Source organism: Mastomys coucha, unplaced genomic scaffold (genome assembly GCF_008632895.1).
Source record: "Mastomys coucha isolate ucsf_1 unplaced genomic scaffold, UCSF_Mcou_1 pScaffold11, whole genome shotgun sequence".
In the NCBI taxonomy this organism is placed as follows: Eukaryota; Metazoa; Chordata; class Mammalia; order Rodentia; family Muridae; genus Mastomys; species Mastomys coucha.
The window spans coordinates 33,979,581-33,997,166 of record NW_022196893.1 but is presented as its reverse complement, the minus strand read 5'-3'; the positions used below and the strand labels follow the sequence as shown (position 1 = coordinate 33,997,166).

At 40.6% G+C, this 17,586-nt stretch overlaps 1 protein-coding gene across 1 annotated transcript in view; it reads left to right on the top strand.

Moving 5' to 3' along the window:
• The window catches only part of LOC116080610 (cyclic AMP-dependent transcription factor ATF-7), an 89,266-nt gene that overhangs the window by 57,252 nt on the left and 14,428 nt on the right, over window positions 1–17,586 (top strand). The window contains exons 3-5 of the mRNA XM_031357065.1: window positions 7,086–7,182; window positions 11,787–11,905; window positions 16,170–16,307. Coding sequence (XP_031212925.1) covers window positions 7,086–7,182; window positions 11,787–11,905; window positions 16,170–16,307 — 354 coding nt within the window. The remainder of the gene's footprint in view (window positions 1–7,085; window positions 7,183–11,786; window positions 11,906–16,169; window positions 16,308–17,586) is intronic.

Genomic DNA, 17,586 nt, shown 5'->3' with positions numbered 1-17,586 from the left:
CCCCCCACCCCCGGCAAGAACAAGTATTCTTAACCACTGAGACAACTCTTTAGTTCTAGAATTTATTAACAGGGACGTTTGAAACTAGATGCTCCTTTGGGATGCTGTCCTGTGCAGTATGCAGTGTTACCAACATCCCAGGCCTCCACTCTCTAGAGCAAGTTGCATCCCACAAGTTTCAACAAACAAAATGTCTCCAGACATTACAAAGTTTGTTTTTCTAGGAAGCTGAGAAGCAGAAGTGCTAGCAGTGCTGTCAACAGAGAAGCACAGTCACGTATGAGCTGCATTTAGAAAGAGAGGATCTAGGCGGGCAGTGGTGGTGCATGCCTTTAATCCTAGCACTTGGGAGGCAGAGGCAGGTGGATTTCTGAGTTCGAGGCCAGCCTGGTCTACAGAGTGAGTTCCAAGACAGCCAGGACTACACAGAGAAACCCTGTCTCAAAAAACCAAAAAGAAAAAGGAAAAGAGAGAGAGGATCTAAAGGGAGAGTGAAGATTGGCTTATGATTAAAATTTCCAGTGCTGGGGATTGAACCCAAGATCTAGTGCATGCAAATGTTTTCACTGTGCTGGTTGGACCTGCATTAAACCTCAGTCTCATGCAGTCCTCCTACTATAACATCCCTACTAGATGGTACTACAGGAATATGCCATCTTGCCATGGTATCTTTGTGCATATTTCTAAATCAAAAAAAAAGAAAAAAAAAAACCTAATGCACTGATATTGACTCCACAGAAAGAGCACATGATGCTCTTGTTGAGCAGCCAGCTCTCATCCCACTTCAGCCAGCTCACAACCACCTGTAACTCTCCCCTCAAAGAGGATCCAAAGCTTCTGGCTTCCTCAGGCACCTTCCCTCACATTCACATACCCACACACAGGTATACACACCTACACTTATTTAAAAAAAATAATAATTTAAAATATGTTTTCTAAGGCAGATAGGTGGTAGTATACACCTTTAGTCCTAGCACTTGGGAGGCAAGTAGATCTCTGAGTTCTGGGCCAGCCTGGTCTACATAGTGAGTTCCTGGACAGCCAAGGCTACAATAAAAACCTTGTCTCAAAAAACCAAAAATCTATTTTTTTTTAAAGAAAGAAATATGAGGTCAACCACAAAAGAGAGTCACACATGCAATTTTTAGTGTCCTAATTCAGCGTTTAAAGTAAAATAAACAAATAAAATTTAATACAGTTTTAAAATTCATTATGTAAAAAAAGAATATCATTTCAGGGGCTGAAGAGATGGCTCAGTAATTAAGGCCACTGGCTGTTCTTAAAGAGCACCTAGATTCAATTCCTAGCACCCACATGACAGCTGACAACCAATTATAACCATCAGTAACTCCCATTCTAGAGGAACCTATGGCTTCTCTGTCCTCTGAGGGTACTGCATGCACATGATGAACAGACATACATATGTGTAGGCAAAATACATAAAACAAGTAGCCTAAAAATTTTTAAAAGAGAGTATCATTTCAGCATGTAATCAAGGAACTATAGAGATGGCTTAGTGTTAAAGACTGCATACTGCTCTTGCAGAGGACCTAAGTTCAGTTTCCAGCCCCTATGTAGGGCAGCCCATAACTCTCTGTAACTTAAACATGTAATCAGTATAAAAATTATCAAGATATGTATACTTGTTTGGTAATATGTATTGAGTAAGAGTACATTTGATTCAGATTAGCCACATTGCAGAGATAGGTGTGCTAGCATACACTTGCGATCCCAGGACTCAGGATGAGTCAAAGGGCTTGAGAATTTGAAGCCAGCCTGGGCTACACAGTGAGATCCTTTCTTTTAAAACACACACACACACACACACACACACACACACAAAACAAAACAAAACAAAGTCACAGCGCAAGTGCTCAGTAACCATGTACTATATTACATAGTACAGAAAAATCTTTTTCAATTCATTTTAATAGAATAATGGCCATTGATCACACTGTAAACCCTGAGATTGTGTTATTTACTGAAAAAAAAAAAAACTGTTTCTAGTTGTGGTATGGCTCAGCCTTAACACACACCTTTAATTTCTCTTTCTGAATACAGACATGCCCTTAGTACACACCTTTAATCCCAAACAATGAAGATAAAGTTAGTTTGTTGAAGGAAGCACACGTTTGGAAGTCATGTCTAATTGAGTGGCAAAGTAACAAATCAGAGAAAGATTTGACAGAATAGGGTATGCCCAACTCTCACAAGAAGAGGGAGGAAAGAGAAGCAGTGCAGAGGGTTAGAAAAAAAGGAGGCAGTTTTACCAGGACAGTTATACCCAGAGACAGAGAGAACAAGCTAGACACAGATAAAGACAGAATGAGCCAGAGAATGAGAAGGAGCCATAAGATTAGGACAGATTTCTAGAGTTAATTTGAGATCAAGCAGAACACTTCAGGAAAGGCAGAGGAAGAGAGAAGTCAGATTGAGTCAGTCAGCTTGAAGAAGAGTTTGAGCCAGAACAGCTGAGTTCAACCAACCAGCCAGAGTTCAGAAAGAACTAAGAAGGGATAAACTTATTCAGCACAAAGTCTCAGAGGCTGAAAACATTCTAGGCCTAAATAAGATTTTACAAATGATAGAAGCATCCAGGACTAGGCCAAGGTTAGCAGACTAAGGCAATAATTCTCAGAGATGGCAATTATATATATATACTTTTTTTTCTTTGTAAAAGATACTTTTACAAAGAAAAGCCCTGATTTATTATTATTTCTTAATAGTTTTTACTATTCTGTTTGAGAAATTACTTTCAGAAAGATTATTCCCTAAGCATGGAATTCGGAACTCAATCCCTGGGACAGGGATAGGTTTTGGTTGATAAATTAATCTAGATTTTTTTTCCAGTGGTGGAGAAAGCTCAGGGTCTCATTCATACTATATCCTCTACTCTATGATCTAAAGAACTTATTTTTTAAAATTATTTATTTATTTTATGTATATAAGTACACTGTAGCTGTCCTCAAACACACCAGAAGAGGGCATCAGATCTCACTACAGATGGTTGTGAGCCACCATGTGCTTGCTAGGATTTGAACTCAGGACCTCTGGAAGAGTAGTCAGTCCTCTTAACCGCTGAGCCATCTCACCAGCTCCCGGGTATTAACATTAATAAATGAAAGGAAATAGAAGCTGGCAAGAAGGCTCAGTGGTTAAGAACACTGGCTGCAGGCTAGAGAGATGGCTTAGTGGTTAAGAGCACTGAACAGTGGCCCTGAGTTCAATTCCCAGCAACCACATGGTGGCTCACAACCATCTGTAATGGGATCTAATGCCCTCTTCAGGAGTGTCTGAAGAGAGCAACAGTGTACTCATATACTTAAAATAAATAAATCTTTAAAAAAAAAAAAAAAAAAAAAAAACCACTGGCTACTCTTGCAGAGGATTTCAATTTCTAACACTCACATGGCAGTTCAGGCCATCTGTAACTCCAGTTCCAGGGTATCCAAAACCTTCTAGCCTCCAGGAGCATCAGAAACACATAATACGCATATACGCATTGCAGCCAGATACTCATACACATAAATTTAAAACTTTTTAAACTGTTTTATTTTCTTTTTTTAAATGAGAGGGTCCTGGAGAAATGGCTCAGCAGGTAAGAGCACTGGCTTCCCTTACAAGGATTCAGATTCAGTTCCCAGCACCCTCATGGCAGTTTATAACCATCTGTAATTTCACTCTAGAAATTAGAGACAAGGGAGGCAGGGTGTAGTACTAGTAGACAAGATGTCAGTATTCAGCTCTAACTGGTCTGGAACTCAATAAGTAGGCCAGTCTGGCTTCAAACTCACATAGATTTGTCCTCTGCTTCCCACCTTTAATGCCAGCACTGGGGAGGCAGAGGCAGGCCGATCTCTGTGAATTTGAAGCCAGCCGGTTCTACAGAGTGAGTGCCAGAACTTTTTAGAGAGACCCTGTCTAAAAAAAGAAAACAAAAGCAAACAAACAAAAACCCTGGCCAGAAGCCAGGTGTTACTGTGCACCCCTTGATTTCCAGCACCAAGGAAGCAGAGGCAGGCAGATCTGGAAATCTATTTTGGCTTGCAGTGTCAGAGTCCTTGGTCAGCTAATCTATCATGTGGGTCTGTAGCAAGGCAGAATGTCTTGGCGAAGAAGACATAGTGAAGAGAGGAGCTGCTTACCTCAACTGTGGCTGGGAGACAGAAAGGTGGAGAGGGCTCTGTGGCAAGATGTAGTCCCAATGACAAGCCTCCTTACTCCAACAAAGCCTTACCACTGAAAGTTTCCTCACCTCCCAGAAATACCATCAAATTATGAATCTATCAATGGATTAACTTACTGATTAAGTTGGATCCTCTCTGCATATCTGAGCTTGCTGAGGGGTACATTTCCTATCCAAACTATGCACAAAATGTTTTGTTTCTTTTTGCTTTTTTTTCCAAAATGGTGTTTTGTTATGTAGTCATGGTGGGCCTTGAACTCATAGCCATCCACCTTTGCCTCTGAAGTGCTGGTACTAAAGGCAAACATCACCACACTGGGCTCAGAGTAATGTTTTTAAATCCATAGAATAAAATACATAGTTGGCTGTATAGCTCTATAAAGTGTTTTTCCTAGCTTATACAAAGCTTCAGGTTTCATCTCTAATTCACACACACACACACACACACACACACACACACACACACAGAGGGTTAGGGAAAGCAGGAGAGAGTGAGGGAGAAAACTGAAAAATCTTAACCCAGAGCAAAATCTGATAGAAATTCAAAATATTTCTCTCAACATCTTTGGAGCGTTGGGATTTCTCTAGGTAGCCTAGAACTAACTTGCACGTAGATCAGGCTGACCTCCAACTCACAAAGATCTGCCTGCCTCAGCATCCTAGTGCTGGAACCAAAGCACACGAAAATCATACCTGGCTTCTCAGCCCAATTTTGAGCAAATTGAGTTTCTGATAATGGAAGAGGCCTTCTTAGTGAAAAGTTACTCCTCTAGGTTATAGAACATTGCGCAGGTTTTTTTTTTTTTTTTTTTTTTTTTTAAGCAACCTATATAAAATTTACTTAAATGCCTTTAAAAATACTTTTCTTTTCGTTTTCTTTTTTTTTAAGACCGGACTTTACTATGTATCTGTAACTGGCCTGGAACTAACATGTAGACCAGACTGGCTTCCAACCCACTGAGCCATGTGTGCCTCTATTGTCTCCTGAGTACTATGGTCAAAGGTATTGGGCACCACACCCAGCTTATAAAAATACTTTAAAAATGATTATTATAGTATAACATTACTGGTATCTACAAGCCTATTACTAGTAGTCTATTACTCTTTATGTCCACCATAAAAGAATTGTTTTTCTCCATTGCCAACGAGGTTCAACTGATTTCCTTTTTCAAATATAGACCAGACCCAAGTTCTTACAGTAACTTATTTAACCCTCTAAATAGACTATTTCTCTCCTACCATCCCTTAAGGGCAAATCTACAATTGAAAAAGCTGGTGCACAAAATTTCTTTAGGAAACCTTTATGTCTAGTTTGTTCTAGATCTCTTTTACTTGAACCATGCTCTTCAGGCCTGTATGCTTTCCCTTGAAGGATCTTAGTTGTTAATGCTGGCTTTAGTTATAAGTTGGTTAAAGAGGCAGGCTCAGAGGTCAAGAGCACTGCCTATTGTTTCCAGAGGACCCAGGTTCCAGAGCACCCTAGTGACAGCTCACAACTGTCTGTAACTGCAGTTCTAGAGGATCCAACATTCTTGATATCCTCTTCTGACTTCTGTGGGTACAGGCATGCACATGGTACATAGACCTACATGCAAATAAAACACTCATACACATAAAATAAACATTTTGAAAGTGTTAAAAATTGGGTAAATTCTAGGAGACAAGACCAGTTTGATGCTGTTACCTCACCATATGGGAGCTAGGATAGAGATCAACGTCTGTGTATTTGTTTTGTAAAGACCCTTGGAAAAAGGGCTAGAGGCATGGTGTTTGGTGCTAAGTTATGTATCTAATGAAGAAAGTAAAATCAAGAGACTAAGTTGTCACTATTTTTAGAAACAAGACATCTAGAACCATGTTTCAGAGACTTTCTGTTCAGGGCCTGTGGAAACCTGCAGCATCGAAGCTGTTTCTGTGGCAGGGATGTTTTAATGAAAGAACAAGGCCATTAGCCTCAAGAGACTTTGAATTACTTATTCATCTGTTCCTTTTTCCTCCTCCTTTTAAAGAGTAGCAGCATAAAGTATGTACAGAAACCTGCCTTAGTCATAAACTGGGCTAGACTTTGCCTCACTTTGTCATTTTTCTTTCACTCAAACCTCTGTGCAGAAATCTGTATGATATCTGCTTCTCTCATACTGCCTACAGGCTCCTCTCTACCCTTACTTTTTTTTTTTTTTCTTTTTTGCTTGCTCTTTTATTTTGTCATTATACAGCCAGCAGCATTGTACTGGCCCCTTTACGGCTGCATGAGCCCAGGCAGACTGCCTGATGAAGGGAGACAGCGTTTGGCTAGTAGGGCTGGTGTATGCTATTATTGCTGGCCATTGGGCTTCTGTCATCTACAATTCCGTCCTGGCTCATTAAAACTGTGAGCCAAATAGCCGCAAAGGCGCCTGCTGCAGCACTGTGGGGGCCAGGAAGTTAAATGGTTCTCCTAATCCTGCATAATTTATCTCCCTGTTAGTCCCTTCATAAAATACTCCAATTCAGCCCCACCACAGAGAGCTTCGTTCTGAAATTTCCTGGTTTTGTGATGACCACTGAGTGCCCAGCCTTTCCCTTATCTCTCTATTGTTATTATTAGAAACTGTTTCACCCTTGTTAACTACAAGTTTACCTTACTGCTTTTCCATGCCTGGACCCCACCTCAGGAACAGGCTGTCCTCCTGGTTGTACCTGATGATATAAAGCAGTTGGTGATGCGATCTTCCCTCCTCTCTTCTCTGTCTTCGGTGCCATTATTTTTCATCTCTTCTATCGTTTCCATAGTTTTTCCTCTCTCTTCTTTTCCCAGTGTCATTGTAACATGTTTTTGTTCGGTCGGCCATTTTAAAGAGCCCTGAATGGAGAAGCACCGCCTGCCTTTTTTTACATCTCCATTTCTGTTTCATTTCAGAGATTTACAAATGAGGACCACCTGGCAGTTCATAAACATAAGCATGAGATGACACTGAAATTTGGCCCAGCCCGAACGGACTCAGTCATCATTGCAGGTATTTGCTGCCCCCAGAATCACATGCTTTGCTATCACCAAGTAGTTAAGATTAATCCAGGGCCCAGATGTCCTGGGATAGCTGCACTACCCTTCTCCCATCAAGACCTCTTTGTGATCTGTATTTAATCAAGAAATAGCACTAACAGCTCCCTCAGTCCTACTGCACCTCCACTCAATTTTTAATAGTACGCTTGTGTTCTGTGGCTTGTGAGGATGGTGTTTTGAGATTTTGTCTTCACTTTGGTAGGTATGTTCTCTCCTCATCTTCTGTTTATTAAGATTATGGAAAAGCTACAGACAAAAGGCACCATTGACATCTCTCCTTATCCACAGTGGAAAAGGCGAACAAAAGATGGAAAAAAAAAAAAAGCTGCTTTAAAACCTAGCTGCTTCTCTTCCACTGGGTGTCAGCTTTCCTCTAGCAGTCAGGTTATCAGTTCAGAAATGAACTTCCCTTGTGCACCTGTACACCACTGTGGGCGCATTTCCAAAACACAAATAAGACATTTAGTCACTGGGACTTTCCTAAACCAGTTTGTGTGACCTGAAGCTCTTACCAGTTGCAGATATTGTCTGCACTGTACTCATGGGAGCACCTTAGCACTTGTTTCCAAGCCCTACAGTGGTTCTTTTGTGCACTTTGCAGCTAGATAGATGTGTAAAGCATGGTGAGCTTTTTCTTTTGATGTTCTTTTGCTTCTAATTTAACCTATGCCAATCAGATTAACTTAATATTTAATCAGTAGTGTACTTACTTGATGGTTATTGCATAAATTAATAAACTAGTTAATTTATAACTTTAATTAGTTGGAAACATGTTACCTTAGACATGGAAAAGGAGACAGAACCTCCTCTTCTTGTTAATACATAAGATGAAAAACACTTGTCCTTTTACATTTCCTACTCCTTATTAATTCAATATGTATTGAATATCTACTGATCTACTGTGTGGGCTAGCTACCTTTTTTAGGAGCTTACAGATTTGTGATTTGTAATCCCTGGAAAAGGATGCGAACAGGGACAATATCAATTTTTTTTTTTTTTTAAAGACAGGATCTCACTGTATAGATCTGGCTGGCCTGGAACTCAATATGTAGACCAGGCCAGCTTGAAACTCACAGAGATCTACCTGCTTCTGCCTTCTAAGTGCTGGCACTAAAGACTTGCAACACCATACCCTGCTATATATATTTTATATTATGAGAGAGGAGAGAACATGGGAGTGTGGATGCCTATGGAGGCCAGAGAGGGAGTCAGAATGCTGGAGCAGGAATTACAGTTGATTATATGCTGCTTGCTGTGGCTGCAGGGAACCAGTGAGCTGCCTGCTGTGTCCAGAGGGAACCAGTGAACAGCCTGCTGTGATCTTGAAGAGCATTATGTACTCTTAACTACTAAGTCATCCAGCCATCTATCTACCTCTTTTTGAGACTGGATCTCATTGTAGCCCAAGCTCACCTTGAATTGAGATTGTCTTTCATTTACGTCCTGGAAGCTGGGATTAGAAGTGTGAGCCACTGTGTTTAACAGAGAAAATGTTCTTTCTTTACACTTCATTCAGTTTTGGAGTGCTGAAACCAATACCTTAGATTTTTAACTCTCCTTTATATATAGACTGGTGAGTCTCTCTCCTATTAAGACACAGTATAGGTGTGCTGTATGTATTCCAACCCCTATTGAGCATCTTTAGTTGGGTGTAATTCAGATCTTCATTTCAGTGACGAACATGTCTCCTCCTCTCTGTATTCTTTTTGGTTTTTCGCGACAGGGTTTCTCTGTGTATCCCTGGCTATCCTGGAACTCACTCTGTAGACCAGGCTGGCCTCAAACTCAGAAATCTGACTGCCTCTGCCTCCCAAGTGCTGGGACTAAAGGCGTGCGCCACCACTGCCCGGCAATCTCCTCCTCTCTGTTACTCACTGGTACCTATATTCTCAGTCTTATTGTTTTGTTTTTTCTCCCTGTTCTTTCTGTTCTAGTCCTTCCATGCATCAACCAGCATCTATTACTTAACAAATACTTGAGAAAAATCAACTAGTAAATAGAAAACAAATGGGCAGGGTGTGGTGGTGCCTGCCTATAATCTTATCACTTGGGAAGTAGAGGCAAGAAAAGCTGGAGAACAGGTCGGTAGCGGCAGCACACGCCTTTAATCCCAGCACTTGGGAGGCAGAGGCAGGTGGATTTCTGAGTTTGAGGCCAGCCTGGTCTGCAGAGTGAGTTCCAGAATAGCCAGGGATACACAAAGAAACCCTGTCTCGGAGAAAAAAAAAAAAGCTAGTCATTATATTCTATTTTTATGGCCACAGTCTCTCACTATGCTTTCTCTTTAAGGTTAACCTAACTTTTCAGACTTTCCATAATCTAGCCCCATAGTACTTACCCAATTTTATATGAAAATTATATGCATAAAATGCCAATCTTTTGATCTAAACATATTGTTTTCTCCTAATCCATGTGTTTAGGAGAAAAAAATCCATGTAAAATATGCTTTCTCTATGCTTTCACCAGCATTATTTCTCTTAGCTCTTAAAGCTTCTCTTCTCTCTACAGTCCAAAGCCTAGCTCAAGTCCTGCTTGAAGGCTTTCCGAACAACCCTAGTAATTAATATGTATTTATTTTATGTTTATAATAATTTTATTCTGCATCTCAAATAGCACTTAATTTTTGCACATTGTGGTGCTATCTTCATATATTAGTTTTACTTCTTTAAAAAGCATTCTCGCTGGGCGGTGGTGGCGCACGCCTTTAATCCCAGCACTTGGGAGGCAGAGGCAGGCGGATTTCTGAGTTCGAGGCCAGCCTGGTCTCCAGAGTGAGTTCCAGGACAGCCAGGGCTATACAGAGAAACCCTGTCTCGAAAAAAAACAAACAAAAAAAAACAAACAAAAAAAAACAAACAAACAAATAAAAAGCATTCTCTTAATTGTCGATAGAAATACTCATGTCTTATATTTGCCTATACTCTTATGTCTTCTTCAAATATGCATCTAAGTTTATGGCTGTAACACCAAAGCATACAGAATTATTCAGTAAACACTTATGAATCATCAGAACCAACTAGGCTTGTTTATATATTTTCAGATTGTTTGTTCAGGAACCAAAAGCAATTGAAAGTTAGAGGCCACCTTGAAAATGAGAATCAGGTTTAATATGGGGAGATTTTAAAATTAAACCAAGAAATGCACATGGGCAGCAGGGTGTAGAAGTGTGTATGACTCAAACCACAAGTCCCAAGTTCTTCTCCTGATAGATATCAGTACTCTTGTCAGTTGCCCTTTTCTTCCACTTGAGTTGTGATTTATGTGTTCCCCTTACTGAGGATGATACCACCTCTCCTCACTCTGAAGAGGAACATGGCTTTATCTTTAGCCAACCAAAGTGTCCAGAGAACCTTTTAAAACTATTTTAGGAGATAGTGGTAACTTTTCTAAAAAGTCTAATTCAGAAGAGGTTTTCTTTAAGTTTAAAAATATATATATTTCCATGGAAAATCCCACTGGACTATTTCCAGTTAATCATGATAAAAGGAACAATTTCAACCCCTAGGTCTTTTCTTTAAAATATAATTGAAACATTATTCTATGTTTGTCAGTCAGTCTAGTTGTTTGGGATAGCTGAATCCTTGAGATGATAAGCTCATCAAAGAAACCATCAAAATAGAATTAGGCCCAAGGAACAAGGTTCATCTTTAGAAAAGCAGCAGGGAGAGGGAGAATCTATGATCTGAAGTTCAAGTCACTTCAAAAGTTCCCATAGTTTATGAAGAGGTCTCACCTCCTTATGAACAAAGAAGCCAGTCTTTGTGGCACATTGCTGTACTGTAATCCCAGTACTTGAGAGGGAGTGGCAAGAAGATTGTAAATTCCAGGATAACCTGGGCTTTTCTCCAAAAAAAGGAAAGAAAAGGCAGAGGCAGTGTGTTAAGAAAAAAAATGCACAGCCCCTGTGGGGATATTTTGACCAGCAAATCTAAACCAAATAGCCTGGTTTCCGGATTTTGCTCTGGGACCCTGTCTCTGTGAAATAAGTGCTATTATTTGTAGTTTCCTTTTCTAACTCATGATACTACTGTCTTGTTCCCCCATCTCTAGGTTTCTCTTAGAATGGCCTGAGAAAGAAACAGACCTTTAGCTCCGTGGCACAAAGCCACCATTCCTTATTAGGTAGCTTTAGTGGGCACATAGCAGCAGTTTGATCCTTAGTCCTGTCTACTCACTGCAGAACGAGCGCGGTGTATGATTAGAAGGGAAGTATTGCTTAACTTCAGTTTTCAAATCTAGAGGTTTCATGAATCTTTACTTTCATGAATGGTTTGTTTTATTGGGGTTGTGTTTTCATTGGGGTGAAAGATGTAAATCTAGCACTGAGAGACAGTGGCTATCTGGCTAGTCACACAAAACATTGTCCTGTCTTCCCCCTGCTGGCCTTGAGACAGTACAACACAGACGCCCTGTGGTTGCTGAGAACCACAATCCATCAAAACCCTTTGCTCTAACACAAATTACTATCTCCAAATAAAATAAAAATACGATCCCTGTGCACTCTCAAATTTTAATCTTATATTAAAACTAAATATATTTTCCTTTTTATGTCTACAGATCAAACACCTACTCCGACTAGATTTCTGAAGAACTGTGAGGAGGTGGGGCTCTTCAATGAACTAGCTAGTTCCTTTGAACATGAATTTAAGAAGGCTTCTGATGATGATGAGAAAAAGGCAAGTGTGACTGAAGGGTGTTCTCATTGTGCCTCAGAAGAGTTCCGACAATATCAGTAATCCTAGTCACTGCTCCAGGTCTTTTAGGGGCAAGAGTGAGACAAGTCTCACCATTGAACTGGAATAGCCACGTGTCACTATGTGATCCACTTGCTTCATTATTCTGAGGCCTGGGATGACAAGCATGTGCCACATCTCACCTACCATTAGGTAGAGTTCTAGCTGATGTACCAGCAAAGGTTTGTCTTCACCAGAACGCAAATGTTCCTACCCTCCAGTGAGTCATTAGCGAGTGGTAGATAGTAGTATATGTATGTGTCTATGTACTTGTGTGTATGGAGACCAGAGATCTACATTGAATGACTTCCTTGTCTCTGTCCACCTTATATTTTGAGGCAAATCTAGAGCTCATTCATTCAGTTAGGCTTGCTGGCTAAGGAGCTCCAGGGATCTGAGAATCTCTGATCTCACCAGACCACTGGAAGCATAGATGCTCTGCTTTTATATGGGTGCTGGGTGTCTTCACTCAGATTATCAGTATTTTTCTGGCAGTTCCCTTAGTAATAATCTATTTGTTTCCCTTGTGAATATGTTAAAGAATGTGACTTGAGGGGCTAGAGATGACTTAGTGGTTAAAAGTGCTTGTTGCTCTTCAGTTCCCAATTCCCATGCTGACAGCTCACAACCACGCCAGGAGTTCTAACACAGTTCTGGCTTCCTTTGGCACTAATACACACATGTTGCACATGTAAATAATAATTAAAAGTTTGAAGAATATGAATTAGGACATTGAGGCAAGGATTACAGTAAATTCAAGGTCAGACTAAGCTAAATAGTAAATTCAGGTGAGTTGAGCTACAGAGTGAGACACTGATTCACACAACCAAACAAAAGTATGAATTGCTCAGATTTTTATTAGGTAACATTTTTTTTTCAGATTTCCTTTGGGGATGCTAGAGATATAGCTCAGTGGTAGGTGCTGACAACTGAAGGGCCCGAGACCACCACATTATTTTCCACCACCACATTATTTTCGTTGCTTACTTTATAACTGTAATTTTGCTACTGTTATGAATCATACTGTAAATACCTGATGTGCTTCTCCTGTGAAAGGGTGATTCCAGCCTCCCCAAAGGGGTGTCGACCCACAGGTTGAGAACCACTGACCTAGGGCATTAAAGAAAATTGTTTTTAGCTGAGTATGATGGCACACATGTGTATTGCCACACTGAAGAGGCTGAGGCAGGATGATTACCACATGTTTGTGACTCAGTCTCAAAATAAAATAAGGTTATTCTTATTACCTTACAAAGGAGATCAACCCCAATGATGAAAGATGTCACTTTAGGAACATTTCAAGAGAAATTGAGAAAGTTTTTGCTTAAAATAAGATTTAGTATGAATAAAAGTGCACTGTTGAAATAGGTCAAGGGTTTTTATATAAAAGAAGGATTACATGCCAGGCATGGTTGTACACAGTTGTAATCCCAGAACTCAGCAAGCTGAGACAGGAATATCTTAAATTTGGCTATATAGCAAGTTCTAGGCTATGTGGTAAGACTGTTTCAAGCAGCCTGGCTTGAATGCAGGCCTTTAATGCCAGCACTCAGGAGGCAGAGACAGACTGGTTTCTTTGATTTTACGGCCAGCCTAGTCTACCGAGTAAGTTCTAGGACAGCCAAGACTACACAGTGAAATCCTTTCTAGAGAATGTGGCAGCGGGGGGGGGGGGGGAATCAACCCTGTTTTTTTACTTGTTTTGTTTTAGGGAAGGGGTATTTAGAGTTTAGTTGGTAAAGTGCTCACTTAGCACACACAAGTCCCTGCAAACTGGGCGTGGTAATACATGCCTACAATCCCACCATGAAGGAGTAGCGGCAAGAGGATCAGAACTTCAAAGTCATCCTTGGCTATATACCAAATTCAAGGATAGCCTGGGCTACATGAGACTGTCTTAAAACAAATATGTTAAGTTCAGAGAGCTAGAGAGATGGCTTAGTGGTTAAGAGCACTTACTGCACTCTCAGAAGACTTGGGTTCGTTTCCCAGAGCTCACAACCATCTGTAACTCCTTCCATGGGGTCCAACTTCCTCAAGTTCCTGTACCTACTTGGTACAGATACACATACTCAGACACTTACATATGTGAAGAAAAAAAGAAAAAGAAGAAAACATTAATTTTATTCTTTGTAGCCCAAAGACAGAAGCAAAATAACTGTAGAAGATACCACAGTGTTAAAGTGCTTGACACACTCAGGAAAGACTGTATGTAGTAAGGACCGCAATGTTGGGGTTCTTTCTCATCCTAAGATACCATAACACGTCTTAACTTTTGTATGTGCTACATCCCCAGAGAGTCTCTTCATTTGGAAGACTAGATGTTAGTTTTTAAAAAGCAAAATCAAAAGAAAGTGATCCCAGTGGAAGTTTCCTGCCTTTCACAGCTTTATCTTTCCATCTTTTAGCTCACTTGACACATTTGGGACCAGTTCATAGCTGGTCAGGCCTTTCTGTCCTTAGTGGGAATTCTTTGGTGTTTCTGTCTGTCTGTCCAGTGGTGGTCTTTTCCTCCTACCACTGCACAGATGTAGTGAACTGTTTGTCTCCAGGGGTATTTAATGAACCTGAAGCTTTCCTGAGCCACAGGGTTTGTAGGCAAGACTCCTTGGGAATTCCAAAGAGGACTTTTTTTTTATAGAAGCCTCTCTTCTCATCACCATAGTCTTCAGAGATCTCAGGATTTCGAGTTAAACTGGCTCTGACATATTAGCAGTATAGAAAAAGTGAGACAGAAATCAAGATCCTGGGCTGGCGAGATGGCTCAGCGGGTAAGAGCACTGACTGCCTCTTCCAAACGTCCTGAGTTCAACAACAACCATATGGTTGGCTCACAACCACCCATAATGAGATCTGACCCCCTCTTCTGGTGTGTTTGAAAGTCAGCTACAGTGTACTTACGTATAATAATAAATAAGTCTTTGGGCTGGAGCAAGCAGGAACTGAGTGAGTGGGGCTGACCAGAGTGAGAGGGGTTGACTGGAGCGAGCAGAGGTCCTAAAAATTCAATTCCCAACAACCACATGAAGGCTCACAACCATCTGTACAGCTACAGTGTACTCACATACATAAAATAAATAAATAAATCTTATAAAAAAAAAAAAGAAAGAAATTAAGATCCTTTGGTGTTTCTCGCCCTTGTGAGATGGAACAGGATCATTGCTACCTTTAGTGCAGTACACTGAATTAGTTTGCTGCTCAGGCTTCCAGAGGTTAAGGTAGCAAGTGATGGTACACATCTGTCATCCTCGCACTTGGGACATGGAGGCAAAATGATCATGAGTTCAAGGCCAGCCAAAGGGGCATAGTTGAGACCATGTCTGGGGTTGGGGAGAGAGCAAAAGAAGTAGTAGGAACAAACTCAACTTTCACCAAGAGCCTAGGAAATAGCAAGAAAAAGAGCAAAGGATCCATTTTGACATGAAACTGAGCTGCCAGGCCAACCCTCTGGTCATGGTGTGGCATTGGGGTTGCTGTCTCGAGATGGTTTACTATTCCCTGCAGAGTCACTTACAGCTCCAGGTAGGTCAAGTAGTTGTAACTCTGTCAAGAAAGTTCTTTATTTTTAGTTTCTTCAGTATTGCCTCTAAGACCAAACTCTAATTTCTTTTATTGATGGTATGATCATTCTTTTTTTTTTTTTTCGTTATCCCCAAATCTTGTGCCTCGAGTTTCTAGCCTCCTGCCCTAAACAGACTGTGATCACCATCTAGCATGGCAAGTTCCCCAGAAAGGATCTTTTCTGTTTTGTTTGCAGTACTTTAATCCTTAGTTGTTCTTTTATTGCTTTTGATAACTGGGTAATTGAGCATTCTGGTTGGCAGAGGAAGTGTTCACAGCTCTGCAGTGACCAGCAAAGCTGGTTGGGAATTGACACATACTTTATTCAGGAGTCCTTTTACTTTGCTGGAAAAAATTATAAATATAATATTTGCATAGATTTAAAAGACATTAATTTTATGTGTTTTTTTTTAAGGCATTATAAGTACTTGCTTATAGCTGATAATCTTTTTATTTTGTAGTTTGGGAATAGAAGCTCCAAGAAGATAAAGTGACTTGAGCAGAATCTATATAAAGCATGAGTCCATATTTCTTTGGCATTTGCAGTTCAGTGTTTTGACCAAGGGCTGAACTTTGTGAAGCACATGCCCTCATCTAAGCACTAGCATTATGAACCTAAACTCTATTTATTCTTTTTTCCTAACAGGGTACTACTGGGCCTCTTGACATGTCTCTGCCCTCTACACCAGACATCAAAATCAAGGAAGAAGAGCCAGTAGAGGTAGACTCATCGCCCCCTGACAGTCCTGCTTCTAGCCCTTGTTCCTCACCACTGAAGGAGAAGGTAAAGTTCTCTCCCAGGAGTCATCAAAAATGTTAATTTTTTTTTCAAGACAGGGATTCTCTATATATCCCTGGCTGTCTTGGAACTCACTCTGTAGACCAGGCTGGCCTCAAACTCAGAAATCCACCTGCTTCTGCCTCCCAAGTGCTGGGATTAAAGATGTGCACCACCAGTGCCGGCCTCCAAATGTTAATTTTGATCATAAATGGTATGAGAAGGATTGATTTAAATTCAAAGGAATGGCTGTTTGTTTCTTGTTTCCCCTTCATTTCTTTTCTCTCCTTCCTTTCTTCATTTCTTTTTTTAAAGGTTTATTTATTTATTTTATGTATTTGAGTACACACTGTGGCTGTACAGATAGTTTTGAGCCTTCATCTGGTTGTTGGGAATTGACTTTTAGAATCTCTGCTCACTCCTGGTCAAACCCCCTAGCTCTGGTCAGCCCCGTTCACTCTGGCAGACCCAGCTCAGTCCCTGCTAGCTTCGGCCCAAAGATTTATTTATTATTATACATAAATACACTGTCACTGTCTTCAGACGCACCAGAAGAGAGCATCAAATCTCATTATGGATGGTTGTGAGCCACCATGTGGTTGCTGGGATTTGAACTCAAGACCTTCGAAAGAGCAGTCGGTGCTCTTAACTGATGAGCCATCTCACCAGTCCCCCTTCCATCATTTCTTGACAGCATCTCATCTATGCAGCCCAGGCTGGATTTGAACTCAGCCTTCTGCCCTAATCTCCAAAGTACTGGGATTGTGGGTACATATGCCTAGTTTGAAAGGAATCTTAAATATTTAAGCATTGTGTAATAATTACACATATTCGGCCACCCGTCAATCTCACTTCCAACTCTAAATAGAAGAAAGATTAGTCTGTATTTGTACCAACAGAAATAAGTAAAAATTTTCATAGAAATTTTATTCATTTAAAAAAAAAGTGTCTGGAGCCAGGCGGTGGTGGTGCACACCTTTAATCCCAGCACTTGGGAGGCAGAGGCAAGCAGATTTCTGAGTTTGAGACCAGCCTGGTCTACAGAGTAAGTTCCAGGACAGCCAAGGCTACACAGAGAAACCCTGCCTCAACAAAACCAAAAAAAAAAAAAAAAAAAAAAATGTCTGGGGGCTAGAGAGATAGTTTAGTGGGTAAGTTCTTGCCATATAAGAGAACCCATGGTCAAATCCAGAAAAAACCCAGGCAAACATAGTACACAGGCACAGTGCTCCTACTATTAGATAGCAGGTACAGAGAGGTAGAAAAATACCCTTGCAGGCTACAT